A 19,608-nucleotide genomic window follows, 5' to 3' on the forward strand; every position below is an offset into this window, starting at 1 on the left:
TCACTCTTGTCTCTGGAAAGCCCTTTGTGATGCTACCAGCTGTCTCCCCTAAGGTATCCCATCTGTCACCAGTCCCACAGACGACCAGAATAACTCAGGCCATTAGTGAAGGCCCTAAGTGTATCCTGACAGTGGTAAACGGAAGTGTAGATACTCAGGGCCTCTGCCTCTTCTTGTCTCCCCTCTCCTCAGTCAAGGACAACAGTGCCTCAATGCCATAGCTGAATAACAGGCAACAAGGGACACCAGTATGTTAGTAGCTTATGCTTTCCAAGCTAGTTCTGCTGTGCGACTTGCAGGCCCAGGCACATTCTATGAAGACAGGTCCCTGGTCTGTTAAACAATACAGGATCACAAGGTCTCATCACCCTGACCTGATAACCTTTGGAGTAAGGAACTCAGAGAAAGCCTGGTCCCTAGAACCCACCCACAATCCTTGGCTTGTCTCTAGGACACATGGAAGGTAGCATGGGAGGAGCCCAGAGCCCTGGCTAGCCAGGAAAGTGCAGGAGACTGTGGAGAGAGGGAGGCCCCATTCCACCCCACCAGATAAATAGGGCCTTCCTTTGAGTTTGTTCCCGAGTGATGTCCCTTCAAAGGGAGTATGTCTTTTTCAGAACAATCTCAAGTTCACGGTTGACTTACCACTGGCTCAGAAGAGGGTGAAAAAAAAAAAGCCGGCATATTTAATGTTAGCACTCCAACTATTTGCCAACAGTAACACTGGTGTATTTTGTAAATGTACAATACAGAGAGCACAGCCCCATATGACTGGTGCCAGGTCACATGCAGCACAGTTCCCCTTCCTTGTCAGACAGTGTTCTTTAACTGAGGACAGACAGTGCGTGGAGCATAAGCGAGGGACTCGGGGCACTGTGAAGCAGGCAGCTCCTCGCCAGTTGGCCCCAGTCAGGTACACTATGGTGATCAGTTCTCTTTCTGTGTAGATGACTAAAGATGAGCCATGCTGACAGAGGATGGGGAGGCGGGTCGAGCCACTGTGACACAGAAGGCTGACCTCTATGTTGCAGGATTTGCTCTCTGCAGAGATACAAAGTGCTCAGTTTGCAGGTCTGCTGGTAGGTGACCTCGACGATGACGACACGAAGGGGAGGGAAATAGGTGACCCAAGCAGGCCAGCAGAGTGGTGATGGGCCAGAGAGGGCTCCTGATCTCTCTTGTGGTTGGGCAGGCCTCGGTGGCTCACAAGGTCCTAGACGCAGCCCACGGTCAGGCGACAGCTCCTTCCATTCTGAAAGGGCCTCTGCGCAGGCAGAGGCCACAGGCAGTCCTCGGGTCCTAGGCTTAGGAGCACAGCACTGGAGGCTGTGGTGGCTGGAAGGGCTGAAACTGTAAAGTACAGCCCATGGGTGACTCAGGCACAGGAACATGGGCAGCATGTGGCTCCAGGGGAGTGCATGGTGTCACACATGGAAGCGACAAGAACACAGCTGAGGCATGTGGGGCCTGGCAGCTCACTGGACCATGAAAGGCAGTGGGGGCTTCACCTGGCCAGGGCCAAGCACTCATTGGCCAGGTGCAATGATGACACAGGGGTCACGAGCACATGGCTGCATGGAATTACAGTGATTGCTGTTGCCACTCAGAACACAACACGGGACACACACACCGCCCTGGGCCGCCCAGCGCTCACGCCACCCGCCTGCTGGGGCTGGGAACTGGATGAGGGAGTTATGGAAGATGAGTGGTCGTTGTGTTGGGGTGGAATCCCTCTGCCACGTGGGCCCTGGGAGGGAGGACTGTGGGGGAGGGGAAGCGTGGCTCACCATGTACAGAGGGAAGGAATGTAGAACATGGGAGATCAAAGTTATGGCAGCCAGTACAGTGTCTAGGGAATCTGTGGGGCTGAGGTCCTGAGACAGCCAGTTCTAGACTGGCTGCCCCAAGTACTAGGATAGAGTTGACTGCACTTTGCCTAGTTGCTTACTGGAGATAACAGCAGTTATAATACTGGTTACTTAGAATAGTACTCTGTTAATAAAATAAGGGGCTATACAGAGCAGAGTGGGGATTAGACAGTCAGGTGCTGTGTTACTTGGCACAGTGAGTCATGAGCGTGTAAGGTTTCAGCCAGGCTAGAGGGAATCTCTTCGTATGAAAATATGGAAGGATCTGGGTTTGTTCTAGCGGGGTTTTTGGTCTACTCACACATGTATCTAGATTGACTTCCTGTCACCTAAGTGGCAGTCCTTAGGAGGTCCCTAGTGCTAGCTTTGTGGATGAAATGCTTATCTTCCACGCACAAACACTACCTATACAGTATGTATATATATATTTATATATTTATATATTTATATTATATAAAGTTTACTTACGTATTTTCATCACCCATATCAGGTCTACTTATTATTATTATTATTATTATTTTGCCCACTGCCAATAACAGAACATTAACACAGCCACTCTAGGGGTTGGTTCTGTTTTGTCTGACTTTTCTATCTTATGTTTTCTTTGCTAGGATGGGTTTTCAGATGTGTGTAGAGTGAGGGGCTGAGGGCTGACAGGGTGAGAGGCAGTTCCACTTCTCCTTGGTCAGCGCCATGTCAAGGCCAATGGTGGCTGAGGCCCAGCCTTGGGCCAAGGGAGGACTGGGGGCCAGGGCTAAGCCAGAGTGGGAGCTCTGCTCCATGGGAGGCAAGCCCACGGGCCCACCCAGGCCATGCGGGCAGAGGGAGTGGAAACAGTGGTGCCTTGGGCTGGTCTGAGGCTGGTGCCTGGTAGGCCTTTGTGTGCCTGGTGTGTGGGAGGCGGCTGCCTAGGCTGTCTACACAACTGTGCTGATGCCGCTGGGCTTGGCCTTGCTGCTGGTGGGGGGCGGTGGGGCAGGGGGCTGCCCATGGTGATGGACTGCGTGCCCTGCATGACCAGGGTGAGCTGTGGGCAGAGGCGGGTGGCTGTGCACATGGGCCCCATATGGGGGGTGCCCGCCGTGTGGGCCATGGTGGTACTGGTGGGTGTGCTGCAGGTGGGGGGGTGGGTGGTAGTGGTGGTGGTGGTGATAGGGCGGTGGGTTCTGCTGCGCATGGCAGTACTGAGAATGATGCCCATGCAGCGGGCCTTCTGAGGGCCCAGGGTGATGGGCATGAGGGGGTGCTGGGGGAGGGGCTGAGGGTGGGTGGGCCTGGGGAGGGGGCTTCCCTCTCCTGCTCCCAAACAAAGAACCCAGGAGAGAGGAGGAGTTAGGCACGGGCTGGGGGGGGCGAGATGGGCACTCTCGTGTTGAGGTCGCTCTCCGGCGCATGTGAGGACTGCTAATGATGGAGCCCTAAAAAGGAAATTCATAGAAACCAAAATTAAAAGATCTCAAAGCACACAGGCCAGACCAAGTTTTCCAAATTCAGAAGTCACCCACTGAACTGCTAGGCCCGAGGGTAGGAAGGATGCGGGCTCAGCCTGTGCGGAGGCAGCTGGGGGCTGGTCCTGATGGAGGTGAGGGGCATCTCCTTTCTGTGAAACAGCACAAGGATGCTTCTGCACATGCTGTGCTGCTGCCAGACTGAGACAGCAGCCCACATGACCGTAGGTAGGTGTTGTGAGCATGTGAGGCCAAGGAGTGGCAGTGAGTGTGGAAAAGGAGTGAACCTAGTTCCTAGAACATTGGTTGGGCCTTAAACTCTCCTGGGTCCTCTGCCCATGTGCGGGTCCAAAGGTGTCTGGGGCATCAGACAGGTAGGACCCTATAACCTTATCCTTGGGGGTGGGGTGGGGGTGGTGGCCTAGGACTTTCCTTGCAGCTGCCTGTTACAAACCCAGGAGGAGTAAAACATCTGTAGGCCGAGTCAGGGTGTGGGCAGCAGGAAGCAATGGGGAGTGGGGGGTGAATGAGAGCTCATGAAATCCACACTGACTCTTCCTTTCTCTCAGAAAACTCCTCCTGTGAACTAGCTAAGCGATCCCACTGTGTCCTGACCCCAAACACACAGCCAGTAAAACTCCAGGAAGGAAGCGATGGATGGCGGAGCAGAGGGACAGGAGAGTGGGGCTAAAACATCCAACAGTGAGAGCTGAGGATGAGTGAGGGGCGGGTGGCGCTTGCGCCCAGGGCAGGACCTGAAAGCCAAGACGATCATCATGCTCAGGGACCACAGGGCACAGGGGTTAAGTGGAATGAGAACACAAAATCCATACCCTCCCTCTCCCCAGCCCTTGGGTCAGAACAAGCAGTGAGAGGCATGGATGCTTCTAGGCAGAGAAGCTGCATGCAGGGCGGAGGCAGGCAGGGCGGGAGGGCCAAACCTGTGTCTCTGCAGGAAGGGGAGGGAAGAGCAAAGAAAGACAACATAGAAACCAAGGGTGGGTGACACGGGTGGCAGCTGGACCGGGTGGCGGGTGACACGGGTGGCCAGCTGGACCGGGTGCTTCCTACTTACTTCCATATTGCTCTCTAGCGATCCCGCACTGCTGCGACGCCCTCGCTTCCCTGCCCAGAACATGCAATACCAGAGGTTAGACACGCACACCAGGCCTGGTGCCACTGCCACCTGCCGCTGCCGCTGCCACTGCCCAGAGCTGGGGCTGGCCCATGTGTCTGCCAGGTTACGGGCTCGAATGGGCTCAGTGGGGAGGCTGGCAGCAGTGCAGTGAGGAGTTTTAAAAACAATGGTGTGAACAAACGCTCGGTAAAAGTGAGAAAATGTTTTTAAAACTAGGTCCAGCTTTGTACTGCTTATCCTGACCTGTGGTTTTAGGGGAGGGGTCTGATGTGCGGATGTGTGTACCACCACCTCAGACTTCTGCCTGCTCACCTGACTCAGTGCAGCCAGCCTCTGATGGGGTCTAGGGGTACAGCTTCTACAACAGCACAGGCCCCATGACCCCCAGTGGACTTCATATATGTATATATATATATATATGCATATCCACATGCATGTTCACATATATATATTCCCCTCCTTGCTGTTGGGGGTAGAGCAGTTGGTCAAGGGGAAACTGAGATTTGGGCCACTTGTCCTCTGGGGCTGTGGTTTGGTTTGTGCAGTGTGCCCTGGTTCCTGAGTACAATGCATTCTAAGTCCAAAAGTGTCTACAAGGACACAGCACATAGTAGGTTCTCATCAGAGTATGCTGTTTATGTCAAAGGGAGGTTGGATCTTCCAGTAGCCCACTCATGCCTCTCCTTGACTTCTTGCATGAGAATGGAGAGGCATGGAGCTGCGCTCCCTTCTGGATCTCCCGTATGCTTCTGTGGGTGTAGCACTGGCTACGAGTTGAGCGTCACTCTGTACACGTCGGAGGGAAGCATCATGGCAGAGACAGTGTTGGTGGGCACTGGAAGATGAAGAGGCTGCTTTGTGCCCCTCAGGCCATGGCCTGTCACCAGAGCCTGAGAGTGCTGCTCCTCAAAGGGCTGGACGACACTAGAGTATCCGGTGGAGACAACCATGGGTCTTCACAGCCTTGCCATGACCACTGAGGACCAGCAGTGACAAACAGGGGTGGAGGAGGAGATCTAGTTCCTTTGCCTACTGTCCCCAAGTCCCGGATTCATGGGAGAATCGGAGTCAGGGGAAAGCACTGCAGCGTGTAGATCAGCTACTGGGCTTCCCAGGGAGATGGCCTTTTCCTTTGGTGAGAAAAAAGGTTGCTTCCCCATTTGCAGATACAAAGAGGGTTCCCAGTGAGGTCCAGGGACAAGCAAAAGTAGACTTTGAGCTGCAAAGACACTCCCTACTGCTTAGGCTCTTGGACTCAGTTTCCCCATCAGTGATATGGGTATTTCCTGCCTCTAAACTGCTCTTGGGAGGCCAGGATAGTGTTGCACCACATAGACATGATGAGTGTCCCCTCTCTGCTGTTATTTTTCAAACAAGCTCTCAAATTCCTCATGCCTGGGGCTCTCCAGAAAAGACTGGATGGCTTATATCCTGCAGCTCAAACTGGAGCAGGGAGAAGTGATACTGCCCAGTGGGAGCTAGTTTCTTCAGTTCATCTTTTCCACTTCTCAGCTCTCTCCACAATCAATCACAGAGCTGGGTGTTCACTGCTGCACCTCACACTCCTGTTCAAACATTCAGGCCAATGAGAGCAAGGCATGCTGGGTACAAAGGCTCACCCCCTGGTCCACATGGTTCATCTGAAAGGGTCTCATATGGTCCTCAAAGCCTGGCTGCATTTCAGAGATAGGATGAACTCTCCCTGCATTCTGGCCCTCAAACCTCACTCACTATTGAGGACAATGCATTGAGTTGTCATGGTAGCTCGGGAAACTGAGAGCAAGGATTGCCTGCTCAAGGGTGGTAGCAGCGTACGGCATAGGCTTCAGATGCTAACTCCTGAACCCATGCTGCCCAGTCTTTGGCTGAACACCGTGCAGTAGGAGGTGAGATAGCTGTTCAGTGCCACCAGTTCTCATAGATGGACTGCCCTGGTACAGGATACGAAGCCTCTGGGATTCCAGGGATGACTGACCTCTCTGTGGGAACTTGGTGCTTGTCAATAGCCGGGTAGGCCATGCTGGGCACGGCTACTACAGCGTCTGCTATGACAGGCTCTGGCTCTTGTGGCCAAGGGAAGAGGACAGTCTTAGGGCTGGGTCTCCTTCCCTCTCCCAAAGGGAGGTGTTTATGGATGAGCCTGCCTGTGGGCCATCCCAGGTTCTTGCTGGGCTTAGGCCCTGTCCATGGTGGACAGGATACTGCAGATGAGAGGTAGCTGTTCTCAAGGTGCCCTACCTGACGAAGGCCTGCATCTTCATAAGAGTGCACCTGATTCTCAGCACCTCAGACTTTGCACAGTGGCAGCTTTGGAGAGTGAGGAAGATTTAGCTGCCTGTTGGGGTTCCACTGCCCAGGCCAAGCACCTGCCTCTCCAGGTACCCTGCCAACGTCTTCCAGGGTAAGCTGCTGCTTCACTGGGCATCACAGGTGGTCTTGGTCTGGACTCAGATGCCTAAGATCCCCTCTGAGTTTTTTTGTCCCTGGAATCCTTGCCTCTGAAATTCAGAGAACAGCTGCATCAAGAAGCTCCATTCTTGCAGGGATGCAGCCAGGGCATCCCCGAGCCTGCTGTCCTGGGCCTCAGTCACAACAGGACCACTGCACAGACTCAAACCATCCCAGGGCCCAAGCAGTTGAGTGACATGGCTGGGTTGAACAGGCCACTGGGAAGCTAGTGGTTCTCAACCAGGAGTGACATGACACCTGGCATTTCTGGAGATGCAACAGGTTGTCACAACTAACAAGTGCTGCTGGCCTCAGTGACCCCAGGCACAGTGCAATGGCAGGCAGTTATTAGCCCCAGAGTATCTCTAGTGTCCAGGTTGAGAAGCCCTCGCTTAAACCCTCATGCTGGTGGTGAGTGTCAGATTCTCACTATGGAAAAAATGACAAAAGCAAAGAAAACTCAAAAAAGGAGAAAACAATTCCTGAGAAATGAGGAAGCAGTATGAGGCAGAGCTGTGGTGGGAGGGCAGGCAGGGAGTGCCGGGCAGGCTTGGAGGGCCCCACGACAAGCCCAGGTCACACTGCTCCGTGCATACTGACTGGCTAGACACTTGTGGTAGGTAGCTAAGGGGCTGCTGCTCTGACAGCATCTGTTTCCTCTCCAAGGCTGCATGAGACTGAAAGCAGCGTCCCTAGCCTCACAGTACTCTCTACCTATAAGAAATCTTGGAGGCTTGTGGGTTCCTGCTCTCTGGGGTTAAGTGGCTGGCACCAGATTAAACCACAGAAACAAGGGAACATCGCTGACAGTGAGCAGCCTCTACCGTGGTTATCCCCACACCTGGGAGCTAGTCACACCTCCTGCAGCAGTGGCTTTGGGATAACAGAGGCCTGGGAGTCTCAGGAATGGAGCTCTATAGGAAGCAAAATCAAGACTGTAAGTGGCAAAGGGAGTTCCCAGCGGCTCAGTGGGCTTCGCTCCGCCTCATTCATTAGCACAGAACACACAGCAGCAGAGAGCACTTGGGATGCACCAGCCTGACGCTCGTAGCCTTAGAGCAGTTGGTGCAGGGAAAAGCAATAAGGACCCTGGGAGAAGTAGGGAAGTGGGGTGCCATCCCTGGCTGTCTTGCACAGACTGTCCTGTAGACACTTCTGTGTTCCGCTACCGTCCTGGAGTGCTCATGGACTTCCAAGAGCATTGCGTCGATGCCTGAGCAGCCCTTTCCAGCACCATGTGACTGCCTGTACGCTAGGCCTCAGTCCTGCATGCACCAGCTGGGAGGGTGCTTCTCAGCCCGGCTCTTACCCGCTTCTGAGAGGTCTCTCAGTGAGCTGCTGAGGGCGCTGCGCTTGAGGCCCTCGCCACTGGCATAGCTGTCATCCAGGCAAGCCCTGCTCAGTGTCCCGTTGCCTGACTCCTTTTTGAGGCTGGAGCACTGTGACATGCTGGGCCGCACGACACCTTTCTGCTTCTCGAGCTCCGCTGCAACAGAGCAGGAGGAACAGTGAGAGGCAGTGGCCACTGTTTTGGGCCCTCACTCCTGGCAAGAGGGAAGGAGATTCCTGGGAAAGCCAGGGCATGATGGCATTCTGGACAGCGCCTGGGGACCAGGCTGCCTGTGATAATGAAGACTAGCATTTAGGGCCCCAGAAGGTTGCAACTTGGGCTGGATGGAGAGAATAGCGGGCCACCCCTATTTACAGAGGCAGAGGTGGAGACAGTGTAGAGACCTAGAGCCAGGATCCTAGCAGTTACTGGGCTAGAGTATGAGGATAAAGATTAAATGGCATAAGCCAACTCCTCAGTGACCAGAAATAAGGGCCAGGCTCCCCAAGCCCATGGCAGGGGCAGGGGTGGGTTGGGGAGACAAAGACCTGGATATCTCATTGCTGGGCCTCCAGGAATCCTGGCACCAACCACTTCTGGACATTGTCATTGCCACAAGACAGGAAGGTTCCCTGGGAAGACCTCTTGGGACTTATGTGCTATGGAGTGCTTCTCTGTGTCTTTCTTGGGACTTACACTCTATCCTGTGTTTCTCCATCTCTTGCACTTCAGCGACAGACTCCCGTAGGTCATCAGTGAACTTCTTCCGGTCCTGAGGATTGGGAGCGTTGAAGTTTATTAGCACTTTGATATCTGCTCCAGGGACAGCAGACGTCAGCCGGATGCCATTGGGATAGTCTGCAGGGGAGGAGAGGAAGGGCTGTGGAGTCAGCAGTCACTATGTGGTTCACTGGCCAGAGAGTGCGGTATGCACTGGGATGGGCTCTGAAGCAGGCTCTGCAGAGGCAAAAACCATAAGCATGGCCTCTTCCTGACATGGGCAACAGCCTGGCCTAAGGCCTGTGGCCACTGCCAGGTACAAAGTCCTGGAGGACAGTGGCATTCTCAGTTTGAAGGGTAGGCAGTACTGTGTCCATATTACAGAGCAGGGGTTGGTCCCAGGGTAATGAACTCTCAGCTTCTGCATGTCATCAGCTATTAACTGAATGCTTCTCTTGGACATGTCGTAGATACACCCGCTTCTGCCGGTTAAAACCTGGTCCTTAGCAAAGTACCACTCCATTTGTCTAGTCTGAGTGGGAAGGAGTCTGTACCCAGAAGGCTTGGATCCCAGCTGAAGGTGACAGGGCCAAGGAAAGAAACATTCCCTGTCACAACCAACAGGTCCTAGGAACTCACACTGGTTCTCGAAGAGCAGGACCTGCATGCCGTAGAGGGAGAACGACTGCCGGAAGCTGTATGTCACTGAGTTCTTCTTCTTCTGGAAGATCTTGGTGACCTAAGGCAGCAGATGTGGAGCTGAGCTGCAGTGTTGGGATGAAGGCTGAGGACCCCATGCCACCTTGGCTGGCACCAAAGCCCAAAATTGCAGATAGGCACCCAAGGCAGGGTGGTGCTGGCCTCAGAGATCAGGGCTTGCTCTTTCAGGGACTGCTCCTAAGAGCAAAACTGTTTTCTCCAGGCTACCAGATAGCTGGAAAGACCACATGTGGGAGGCTCTCTGCACATGAGGACACTCAGAGCTGGGGCAATTTGTTCAAGGCTTTGAACCTTCATGTCTGAGTGAGGTCTCTGCCCTTCAAAGCACGCATTGTTACCAAAGAGACCAGATGCCAGCCAGTGGGGTAATTGTACTGGCTACCTTATGACATGATGACACACTAGAGTCATCTGAGAAGTACCTCAAGTGAGAAAACCCATTAGAGTGGCAAGTCAATGGGGCATTTTCTTGATTGAAGTGGGTGGTGCCAGCCCTGGGCAGGTGGTTCTGGGTTGTATAAGAAATGAAACTGAGGAAGTCAGTAGGCAGCATTTCTCCACGGTCTCTGCTTTGTTTTGGTGCCCGCCCTGACTCCCCTTCATGATGGACCATAAGTTAAGCTACACCCTTTCCTCATCACACTGCTTTTAACCACGACATTTTTCACAGCAACAGAAAGCAAAAGATGTGGGGCACTTTGCTGCCAGCTAGGGAGTGTGTGGCCTGCTGAGCAGGGCAGAGTCCTACATTGCCAAGTGGCAGTGGTACACACTTAGGAATAGCACACATAGGTTACCCTAAAGCCTTAGAGGTTTTTTTGTTTGTTGGTTTTTTCGAGACAGTGTTCTCTATAGCCCTGGCTGTCCTGGAAGTCACTCTGTAGACCAGGCTGGCCTCGAATTCAGAAATCCACCTGCCTCTGCCTCCCAGAGTGCTGGGATTACAGGCATGTGCCCCCACCACCTGGCTTAAGTCTTAGAGTTTTATGAGGCAGCAGAGTAAAGCCAGATATAGAGTCCTACAGTATAGAGCACTCTGGAGTCGAGGCCCCTGGCTGTTGACATGGCTATGAGTTAGAGTTTCTCAAAATCAGACTCTAGGCCAGTGCCCTTGCTCTGGCATGGTCATAAAGACATCGGGGGCCCCCAACACCACCTCAACACCACATACCACCAGGAGGTCATTGAACAGGAAGATCTCTCGCTGGTGCAGTCCCAGCTTCTGGGGCTTATTGGGGTCAGGAACTTCAAAAAGCCGGCAGTAGCAGACCAGCCGTCGATGGGGAAGAGAGAGCACCTGTGCAGGGAAAGACACCAGACCATGGTCACCTGTCCCCAGGGACATACTGAGATTCTTAGCTCTCTGGGCAGGACTTAGGTTGCATTTGCCATGCTCCCTTCCCATGTGTTCAGCTGGCTCCCTAACATGTCACAGAGAACTCAGTGTCAGAGTAGAAGCCATGTGTTCTGACTGCCCCACAAAATACCTTTACTTATCAGCCCTCTTTCTGCAGACAATCTTCCCAGAGTCCACCCTAGATGAGAAAACTGAGGCATGCAGAATTTAGAGTAGTTGGTGCTGCAGGACACTACAGAGCCGTACTCTGATTTGAATCCCAGGGACATTGCTCAAATCCTACTCCTCTGGTGCCGTCTGATGCTTCTAGATAGCCTGAGCCACTCTGGGGATCTGGCCAGGGCCTTGTCCTGTGCTTTGCACACATGCTGCTGTAAGTATTGCCATTGGGTTACAGGAGCACCCCACAACTGTACCATAGCCAACCTATCATCATCCTGGCTCTGGGCAGTCTGGGATGGTGAGTGAGTGAGTGAGTGAGTGCATGCATGCGTGCGTGTGTGGTGTGTGTGTGTGTGTAGTATGTTGCCCTGAGAGGACTGAGGACAGGTAGCTGGGCAAACTGGAGACTGCCAGGCATGTACCTGCTTGCATACTCAGGGACATGAGTAGCCAAACATGGGGAGGCTGGGGCAGTGGAGGTATGAAGTGTGAGGGACAGAGCTAGGGCAGAGCAAGAAATAATGGAGAGGGGAGGGGGGAGGCAGGAAAGCCCCTAGTGGCTATAAAAATGTCCTTTCAGGTACACTGGCTAGGTCCCAGGGTCAGCAGGTTACCCGCAGGTAGAGTCAGGACTCTGTCTGCTTGCCACTGTCACCGTCCTTGTATGGCTAAGATCTCAGGACCCACAAAGGTGTGAGGCTGGGTAACTATGAAATTGAGATTAGGCTCTCTCTGGAAATGAACGTGGACTCTGTAGCAGCCTGAGGCATGGCAGAAGAACTGTAGATTGGGGCATCAGAAGAGCAGAGTACTCACACAGCCAAGACCATGATGCAGGGATCCAATCTATAAGAAAAACAACACACAAGTAAACTGATGTTCCCAAAGGTCGATCCCCACCCTCCACAACATCAGCTTTCTCTTCAGCCACAAGGGTGCCCAGGAGTACTGCCCCCAAAGTACTGCTGTGGTCTCCTAGAGGGTCTAAGGGCATCCCTAGGCCAGGGTTGAGCAGGCAACAGACCACATGACACTGTGGCCCATTAGCCACTTGAGGGCCTAATGTTCTCAGGTAAGCAGCTACAAGAGGAATTGCTTAGAAAAGCTCCAGCCCAGACTGGGCCGGCCCTTGCAGTGGCGGCAGAGCTGACCCAGGATTACACTGAGGGGGAGGCACACTGCGTACCGGCTTCTTGCCCACGATGAGCTTCTCAACCTTCTGCACCTGGGACACGTGGTCCTCATTGGTCTTCAGTTCTCGCTTACGGATCCTCTCATAGATACCAATTAGCGTCTCCCGGGGAATGTCTTCACCGTCATCCACACCTGGTCAAGGGACAGTGATCAGACATGAGAGTGGCTAGGTTTGGGCAGTTATGGCTCCATGCAGCCTTGGGACCCCCGGGCAGACCTTAGATTCATATGTTTCTATCTGGAACCAGCAGACACACATCTTCCTGGTTTTCAGTAGAGCCACAGCCCTTGCAGGGCCCCAGTTTGGGTCCCCTTAAGTTCTTCTGCCAGAAGAGGGCTATGCTACTTTCTATAAGCTATGCCCACAGGTCTTTGTAAATATATGTCACCAATGAAGCAAAGGCCTGTGACAAGGCCACAATGGTCCCAATTCCTTAGAGGAGTGTGATACTCAACCTTTCTAATGCTGTGATCCATTATTACAGTTCCTCATGTGGTGACCCCCAACCATAAATTTATTTTGTTGCTACTTCATAACTAATTGTGCTACTGTTGTGAATCATAACGTAAATACTGGACATGCAGGGTATCTGATATGGGACCCCTTGAGGAGTTGGTTGAGAACTACTGGCCTAGGGTGTACATAGGCTATGCAAGCTGAAGTGTGAGTCAGGCTATGGAGCACTTGGAGCTAAGCCCTGTTTATGTCCCTTCCTAGCTCATACCTATAGGTAAGTGACCCTCTCCTGTGTTTGGTGTCCTTCGTATAGCAGGTCACCAAGGGCATCAGCAATACTTGGGCTTGTCACAGAGAACAAGAGAGACTCCTGGTATATCTATGCAACCTCCATGGAGCTGTGGCCAGTCATCTGTGATGATGCCATCCCATGGCAGAGGCCAGCTGTAACTGGACTACTACAACCACAAGCACATAAACCACCTTTTTTACTATAGTGAAAATTTAGGGGAACAGAAACCCTGAGGAGAGCAGGTTCCCTGTGGCAAACTTAGCCCCAAAGCCTACACACGACCAGGACTGTGAGGACTCAGGCCATCCCACCACAACTATCACTTTTATCCCTCCTCTCCACTGAGGAGCTTGTCTATGGAGATGGGACACATGCCAGCCTATGGTGGCATTACTGATTCCCTCTCAAAGGCTGAGAGACCCAGGATCTGCTCGGACATCTTACTGTGTGCCCCACAAACAAGGAGCACAGAGGTACAGTGTGATGAGAGAAGACACTTTCCACAGATGACCTTCGTGGAGGAGGTGTAGCATGGGGAGACTTTTCAAAGATATAGGCTGGCAAGATGGCTCAGAAGATAAAATGTGCCATAGATTTGGGGAGTCAGAAGAGAACAGACTACCCCAAAATTGTCCCCTGTCTCTTGGCCTCAGGACTGGGAGCTGGTTTCCTCCTATTGCCTCTGAAATGCTCTTACATATGTCCACACAAATACATAAGGTGTAATTTGAAGACTAACACAAGAATAGACAGTTTTTAAAGCAGTTTTACATTCGAGGAAAATTTAGCAAAAGACAGGGAGGTCCCTAGAGCTATACACAGCTTCTTTGGCAAGATCCCCAGGAACATGCTTTTTTAATGGCCATGACCTTTACCAAGTCTATGGCTTACACAGGAGCTCGGTTTTCGTGCTTGGCTTCCAATAGTCTTAGACAACTTGCTGCTCTTCCAGAGGACCCAGGTTCAATTCCCAGCACCTATCTGGTGGCTCACAACTGTAACTCAGTGTACGTGGTGCAGACATATGTACAGGCAAGACATCAATACACATAAAAATGAATATATTTTAAAAATAACAAAAAGCCCCTGATATTAGACTGTCACCAGAACAAAAATAACAACAATAACAAAAAACCCTGACATTGGCCTGTCATCAGAATTAGGCCATTGCCTCTAAATTCCTAGTTCCCTCTATCCTTCCTTCCCAAAGCCTTGTTCGGCCAACTTTTCTAGTGTTTCTCAGAAGCCACAGATAGGTTGGCAGGTGGCCTTCTACACTGGTTGCTTTCTTTTGACATGTGATCCTTATCTCCCCAGACCCACAAATGGTTTCTGTGTGCTGACCAGAAATGCTCTGTGAAGATGTGCCTGCATTCGCCCTTTCATTATGGCTCCTTGCTACTGCTTGGTGTAGTTATGAGTAAAGAAGCTCTAAGGTTGAGCTGCACAGATGGCTTAGCGGTTTAGAACCCCTGCTGCTCTTGCAGAGGACTTGGGTTGGATTCCCAGCACCCACATGGTGGTTCACAATCAGCTGTAACTCCAGTTCCAGGAAATCTGATACCCGGCATCTGACCTCTGAGGGCATCAAGCACACATGAGGCACACACACAGACACACACAGGTGAAGCATTAATATATATGAAATAAATTTAAACTGTGTTGCATGGTGACCCAGGAAGGTGTCAGTGCCTGTGTAACTGAGATGGCTACACTATATAACTTTCTTCTGGTGATGTATATCTAAAAGTGGAAAATCTTAAAATTTTAGCTAAAGGGAAAGACTGCAAGCTGCTAATAAAATCCCCTTTGAATATATATGTGCATCCATCCATCCACCACCACCCCCACCCCTGGGGTCTTCCTGCTACTGGCACTGAGCAATGTGCCAAGGAAACATGTGCTGCAGGAGTTCCTCCTTCAGAAAGCCCCCTGACTTACAGTCCTGTCCCCTGCCAATCTCCTGCCATGACCCTGGGCCCATCCCTCCCTCTGGTGCCCCTCTGAACCAAAGGCACACAAGTTTCTGGCTGAAAGAGAGAGGGCTAGAGCCGATGGTGCAGTAGCCAACCAGGGACTGGGGTGCTCAGACCTGCGCTACCTAGAGGGATTACAACAGTGGTCTTATTCTAAACAGCTGGTCCACTGTTTTGGGAGGTAGGGGGTGGGGAGACGGGGAGAGCCTTTAGCACCGTCTTGAAGGTAGCCTGACCCTCCTAGAGACTTCTTCCTCTAGGTAAATCAATTCTGGCTTTTCTACTAAGGGTCACATAGGATTCTGTGATGACAAAAATTGGTCTAGCAAGAGAGGGCTAGGGCAAACAAGGCTGGGGTCATCAGAAAAGGCAGCCACTAGCACCCTGGCTTCTGCCTCACCACTTGGGCCTCAGGAGGGTGTCCCCTGAACTTCTGCCTTCGGTCTCCCTCCTGGTAGCACAACTCCTTAGGAATCTCAAGCTTCCTTGGTCAACATGCAGCTCAGGAACTCATGCAATGAGGACTCTGCTCAGTAATCTTCCCTCCTTCCATAAGACCTGCAGGAGCCATTTAGTATGTATGGAGTGAGCTAGGGCCACTTCCCAGGGAATGTGGGGATACTCCTAGCCTTCCTGCTACAGTGGTCCTGCCAGCAGAGGGTGAGTAAAGACACTGTAAAAGCTTACAGGAACTGGAGAGCATTACCCAGGGGCATCCTCTACCTAGGGGGACAAATAACAGAGCCACAGTTGACAATCATCTGATCAAGTGTAGACCAGCTCTCCTCTTTAGATAATCCATACACTGTAGCCCCAGGGATGTTCTCACCCATAGCCAAAGGCAACACCTGTCCCCTGGCATTCAACATCCCTGCTTCCTGGACAGTACATGGGATTTCTGACTACTACCTCCATAAACAAATACCAGGCACAGGGGCCTCCCTTTCAAAATGCATCCATTAGGTAGACTTCCACAAAAGGCAGGTCCTCTCTGCCCTTGGAGCAAGTAGACACCGGCTTCCCTGTGGTGAGAGGCATGCGTGGCACAGGCTGCACTCCACTCTGTTGAACATATGTTGTGCTGCGCTCCCTGAAGGGCCCTGCGTCAGACCCACCAGAACCCAGATCTCAGGTACAAGTGTCACCTCTCAGTGTGTTCAAGGGCTCAGGGCAGAGGGAAATAGGGCTAGGCAGCAGTGTGTCCTGCTCCTGGCTCACCTCGGAGGTTCTTGACAAAGTCCTCTAGCTTCATTTTGCGCTCTGGCTTGACATTGGGGCTGTACATGTCTGTGTTGAGCAGGATGATGGCGAAGGCCAGGATGAAGATGGTGTCTGGGTTCCGGAACTGTCGCACCACCCCAGGGTTGCAGACACAGTACCGCTGGCTAGGAGGGCAGGAAGCTGGTCAGGGATCACCTAAGCCTTGCATTTGTGCTATCTGCTAGTCAACCCTAACCTCTGGCCCTGCTGCAGCTCCTCCCACCCTCATCCCAATAAGATTGCTGGCTGCCCAGAACAGACCTCCCAGCGCACCTCCCTGAGATCCAGTTCACCCATGGGAGGGCAGGTATAGGAGGGAAAGCTATGTCTCTCATTCTCTTGCCTGCAGTGGGGATGTCCCAGTAGGCTATCTAGAACCACAGGGAAGAAGCCAGCTTCCCTTCACTAAGGCTTCAGCGCCTGCCTGAGTCCTGTGCTGTCTGTCACCAGCTGACCCAGTGTGCCACTCACTTGTTGTGTCACTGGCCACCACAGCCATCCTTCTGACAGCCTCTCTACTGGAGACCTCATGGAAAGGCAGGGGCAGAGCAGATAATAGCATCTGTATGCAGCATAGCTATAATCCAGCCTTCTTCAGCCAGGCCCAGTTGAGTGCTGCTCCCTTCAGGAAGCTACCCTGGAGTGGTCACCTTCCACGTCCTCACTCCTCCTGACCCCACTGCTACAGCTGGGTAAGCAGTGGACAGGAGTCTATACTCAGCCTCAAGCACGGAGGCCCCAACATGGCAGGTCTGCACACTGTCCCAAAGGGAATGACTACAACTTCACTGTCATGTGCGGTATGGGATAAGTGGGCCCCTCCATCCTACACCCCTCTCTAATTGCTACTATTTCCCCCACCTCACAGGTAGGAGAAGGGAGGCACAGAGAAGTAATCTGTGTAAAGTCAAACGGCAGGGATTTGAAGAGTACCCCAGGTCACATGGCTTTATAGCTTATATGATGGGTCACCAGGAGACACTGTACGCCTGGGGATGGGAAAATGCCTCCAGAAAGCCAGCCAACCTTGAAACAGTGAGCAAATGCTAGCAGCGGAGACATTAACCTATGAGCCTCAGTTTCCTTATCTGAAAAATCAGAATAAGGTCTGTCCTTCCGAAGTACAACTGCCAGGAGTCAGGAGTCCAGCCCTGGGACACGGGGAGCCAATTATGCATGGACGGCTATCCTGCTGTGGGCCTGTACCCCTGCAATGCTACGAGGATCACGTCCCACGTTACCTCACACATGGCCTGACCTGAATGCTTCGATGAGTCGTTCCACTTTCTGAGCCTCCCCCTGGACGCGGATGTGTGCCTGGAACTTCCGGAGGGCTTCATCTAGCTCCATGGCAGAGAAGTCCATCTCGTCCACAACACAGCTGGAACACAGACGGATGGCCTGTGAGAGCAGCCAGGCCCAAGGAGGTGACACATCCAATTTTATCACATGGTAGGGACTGGACCTCAAAGAGCCAAGGGTTCTTTAATCTATGGGGACAGACAGACTGCCTCTGGGAAGCCTGCCCCTCAGATCCCCAGGCTTCGGAGGCATCTAGAAACGCTGAAGTTGTAGGAGGCATATGTTCTGTGCATGTAAGCCATTCTCTACCAGGAGCTCAAAGGTGGGGCTCTTCTCCAATAGAGAGAACAACAGGAGTTCATATATCCTCCCATAGGTACACAGTGGATGCCCATGAAGAGATAGCCCTCAGGTGCCTGACCAGGATGTGTACCCGGGCAGCAGTCTTTCGCTCATGAGGAGGGAACATGATTGGCAGGGGCCTCTCAAGAGGCAGCTTGGAGATTAAGCCACCCTAGTGTGAAGGAGCAGGGAAGGAAGGGAGACAGGTACACCTTTAATTCTGTGATGAGGCTGAGTAGAGAGAATGGGGTCTGGGAGGCATTTCCCAGAATGGCTTGGTGTCCACAACACCTCTGAAAGCAGCTGTACCTACAAAGCTAGAGTTTGTAGGACTGTTGTAGCATCATTAGACTGGAACTTGTCTCCACTCCTGGGCCCATCCCAGTGCCCAAGGAGAGCAGCAGACAGTCAGAATCTGAGCAATTCAGCTGCCCTCCAGGAGGCCTAGGAGGCGGGCTGGGGGCCTGGCTACTTCCTGAGGCCAGAGCTATTTTCTAATGGGAGGAGAACAATGCAAGGATTTCCTGAGAGCAGAAATCCAGTAGGTGGGGATGGGTAGTGGGGCTACAAGCTGTGGCAGTGGATCTGCTTTCCCTGCAGCTTGCTCTCCGTGCTGACTAGTGAGAGGAAGGGGAAGAAACACATGAGGACCCTTGGCTAAGAAGCATCAACCTTCTGCTGATGCTTGTTCTATGCCAGCCTCCACCAAAGCTTTCATCCTTTAAGTGTCTGGCCATGCCTATGTGCACATATGTAAATGCAGAAAGGGTTTCTGCATGAGTGCATGTGTGGGTGTATTTGCACCCAGGCCCACACCCTCAGACCTTGTATCCTGTGTGAAAAAGGCACAGTCCTGGCCATCCCTTACATGGAGAGGCTGGGGCAGTAGTCCTTGCCAAGCTGCCTGAGACCACAGTACGGGACACCTACTGCAAAACACCAAAACTGGTGACTGTTCCATCTCTGCTTCCTAGCTGCTGCTATCCCCAGCGGAGCATAGGGCTGAGTACATGGCAGGGATGACCATGTGTACCCTCCGCAGTCCTGAATTCTCCCCTGGGCTCAGCATCTCAGCATTCCTGCCAGTTGTAAAATCCAGCAGAAACAGGACTGGGGACCATCCTAGCAGAGGTAGCTAGCAGGCCATCTGCTCTGCGATCCTACTACTACCCATCAATATATGTCAGGAAAGAGACAGTGGAGAAACTCGGGGAGACAGTAAGCCCTGGGCAGCACTGCTCACAATAGAAGCAACTGGAGGATATCCCAGGAGCCCACCTCTCTGCTGCGCTTCCCACAGTCCAGTGTGACACACTCTAGCTTTCAGGGATGTGGGAGTGTGGTTGAGTGCTGCCCACTGGGGAGATGCGTTATGGGTCAGGCACGGGCAGGGCTTTTTGTCTATGTTGGATGAACAGTTGTCAGGTCAAGATGTCCACAAAGATGTGGGTCACTGAAGGTCGTATGTGATGGCAAGAGGCTCTGGGGATAGTGGATGGAGAGACTGTGAGAGAGCAGTGAAGTTTATATTAGACCCAGCTGGTTATATGTACCTTGCAGGGTAGGGATGTATGGATTGGCATGGGGTATTGTT

At 52.5% G+C, this 19,608-nt stretch overlaps 1 protein-coding gene across 5 annotated transcripts in view; it reads right to left on the reverse strand.

Annotated features, from left to right (window-relative positions):
- Positions 1-665: 665 nt before the first annotated feature.
- The window catches only part of Iqsec1 (IQ motif and Sec7 domain ArfGEF 1), a 101,108-nt gene continuing 82,165 nt past the window's right edge, over positions 666-19,608 (reverse strand). For 4 of the 5 annotated variants that reach the window (XM_052174318.1, XM_052174323.1, XM_052174319.1 and 1 more), the window contains exons 5-14: positions 17,629-17,751; positions 16,329-16,495; positions 12,378-12,517; positions 12,008-12,037; positions 10,844-10,969; positions 9,592-9,691; positions 8,929-9,090; positions 8,212-8,388; positions 4,392-4,441; positions 666-3,286 (exon numbers count right to left, since the gene is read on the reverse strand). In XM_052174318.1, the coding sequence (XP_052030278.1) occupies positions 2,786-3,286; positions 4,392-4,441; positions 8,212-8,388; positions 8,929-9,090; positions 9,592-9,691; positions 10,844-10,969; positions 12,008-12,037; positions 12,378-12,517; positions 16,329-16,495; positions 17,629-17,751 (1,576 nt within the window). In that variant the 3' untranslated portion in view covers positions 666-2,785. The remainder of the gene's footprint in view (positions 3,287-4,391; positions 4,442-8,211; positions 8,389-8,928; positions 9,091-9,591; positions 9,692-10,843; positions 10,970-12,007; positions 12,038-12,377; positions 12,518-16,328; positions 16,496-17,628; positions 17,752-19,608) is intronic. The other variant, XM_052174321.1, reaches the window with a different exon arrangement.

This window comes from Apodemus sylvaticus, chromosome 2 (assembly GCF_947179515.1).
Source record: "Apodemus sylvaticus chromosome 2, mApoSyl1.1, whole genome shotgun sequence".
Classification (NCBI taxonomy): domain Eukaryota; kingdom Metazoa; phylum Chordata; class Mammalia; order Rodentia; family Muridae; genus Apodemus; species Apodemus sylvaticus.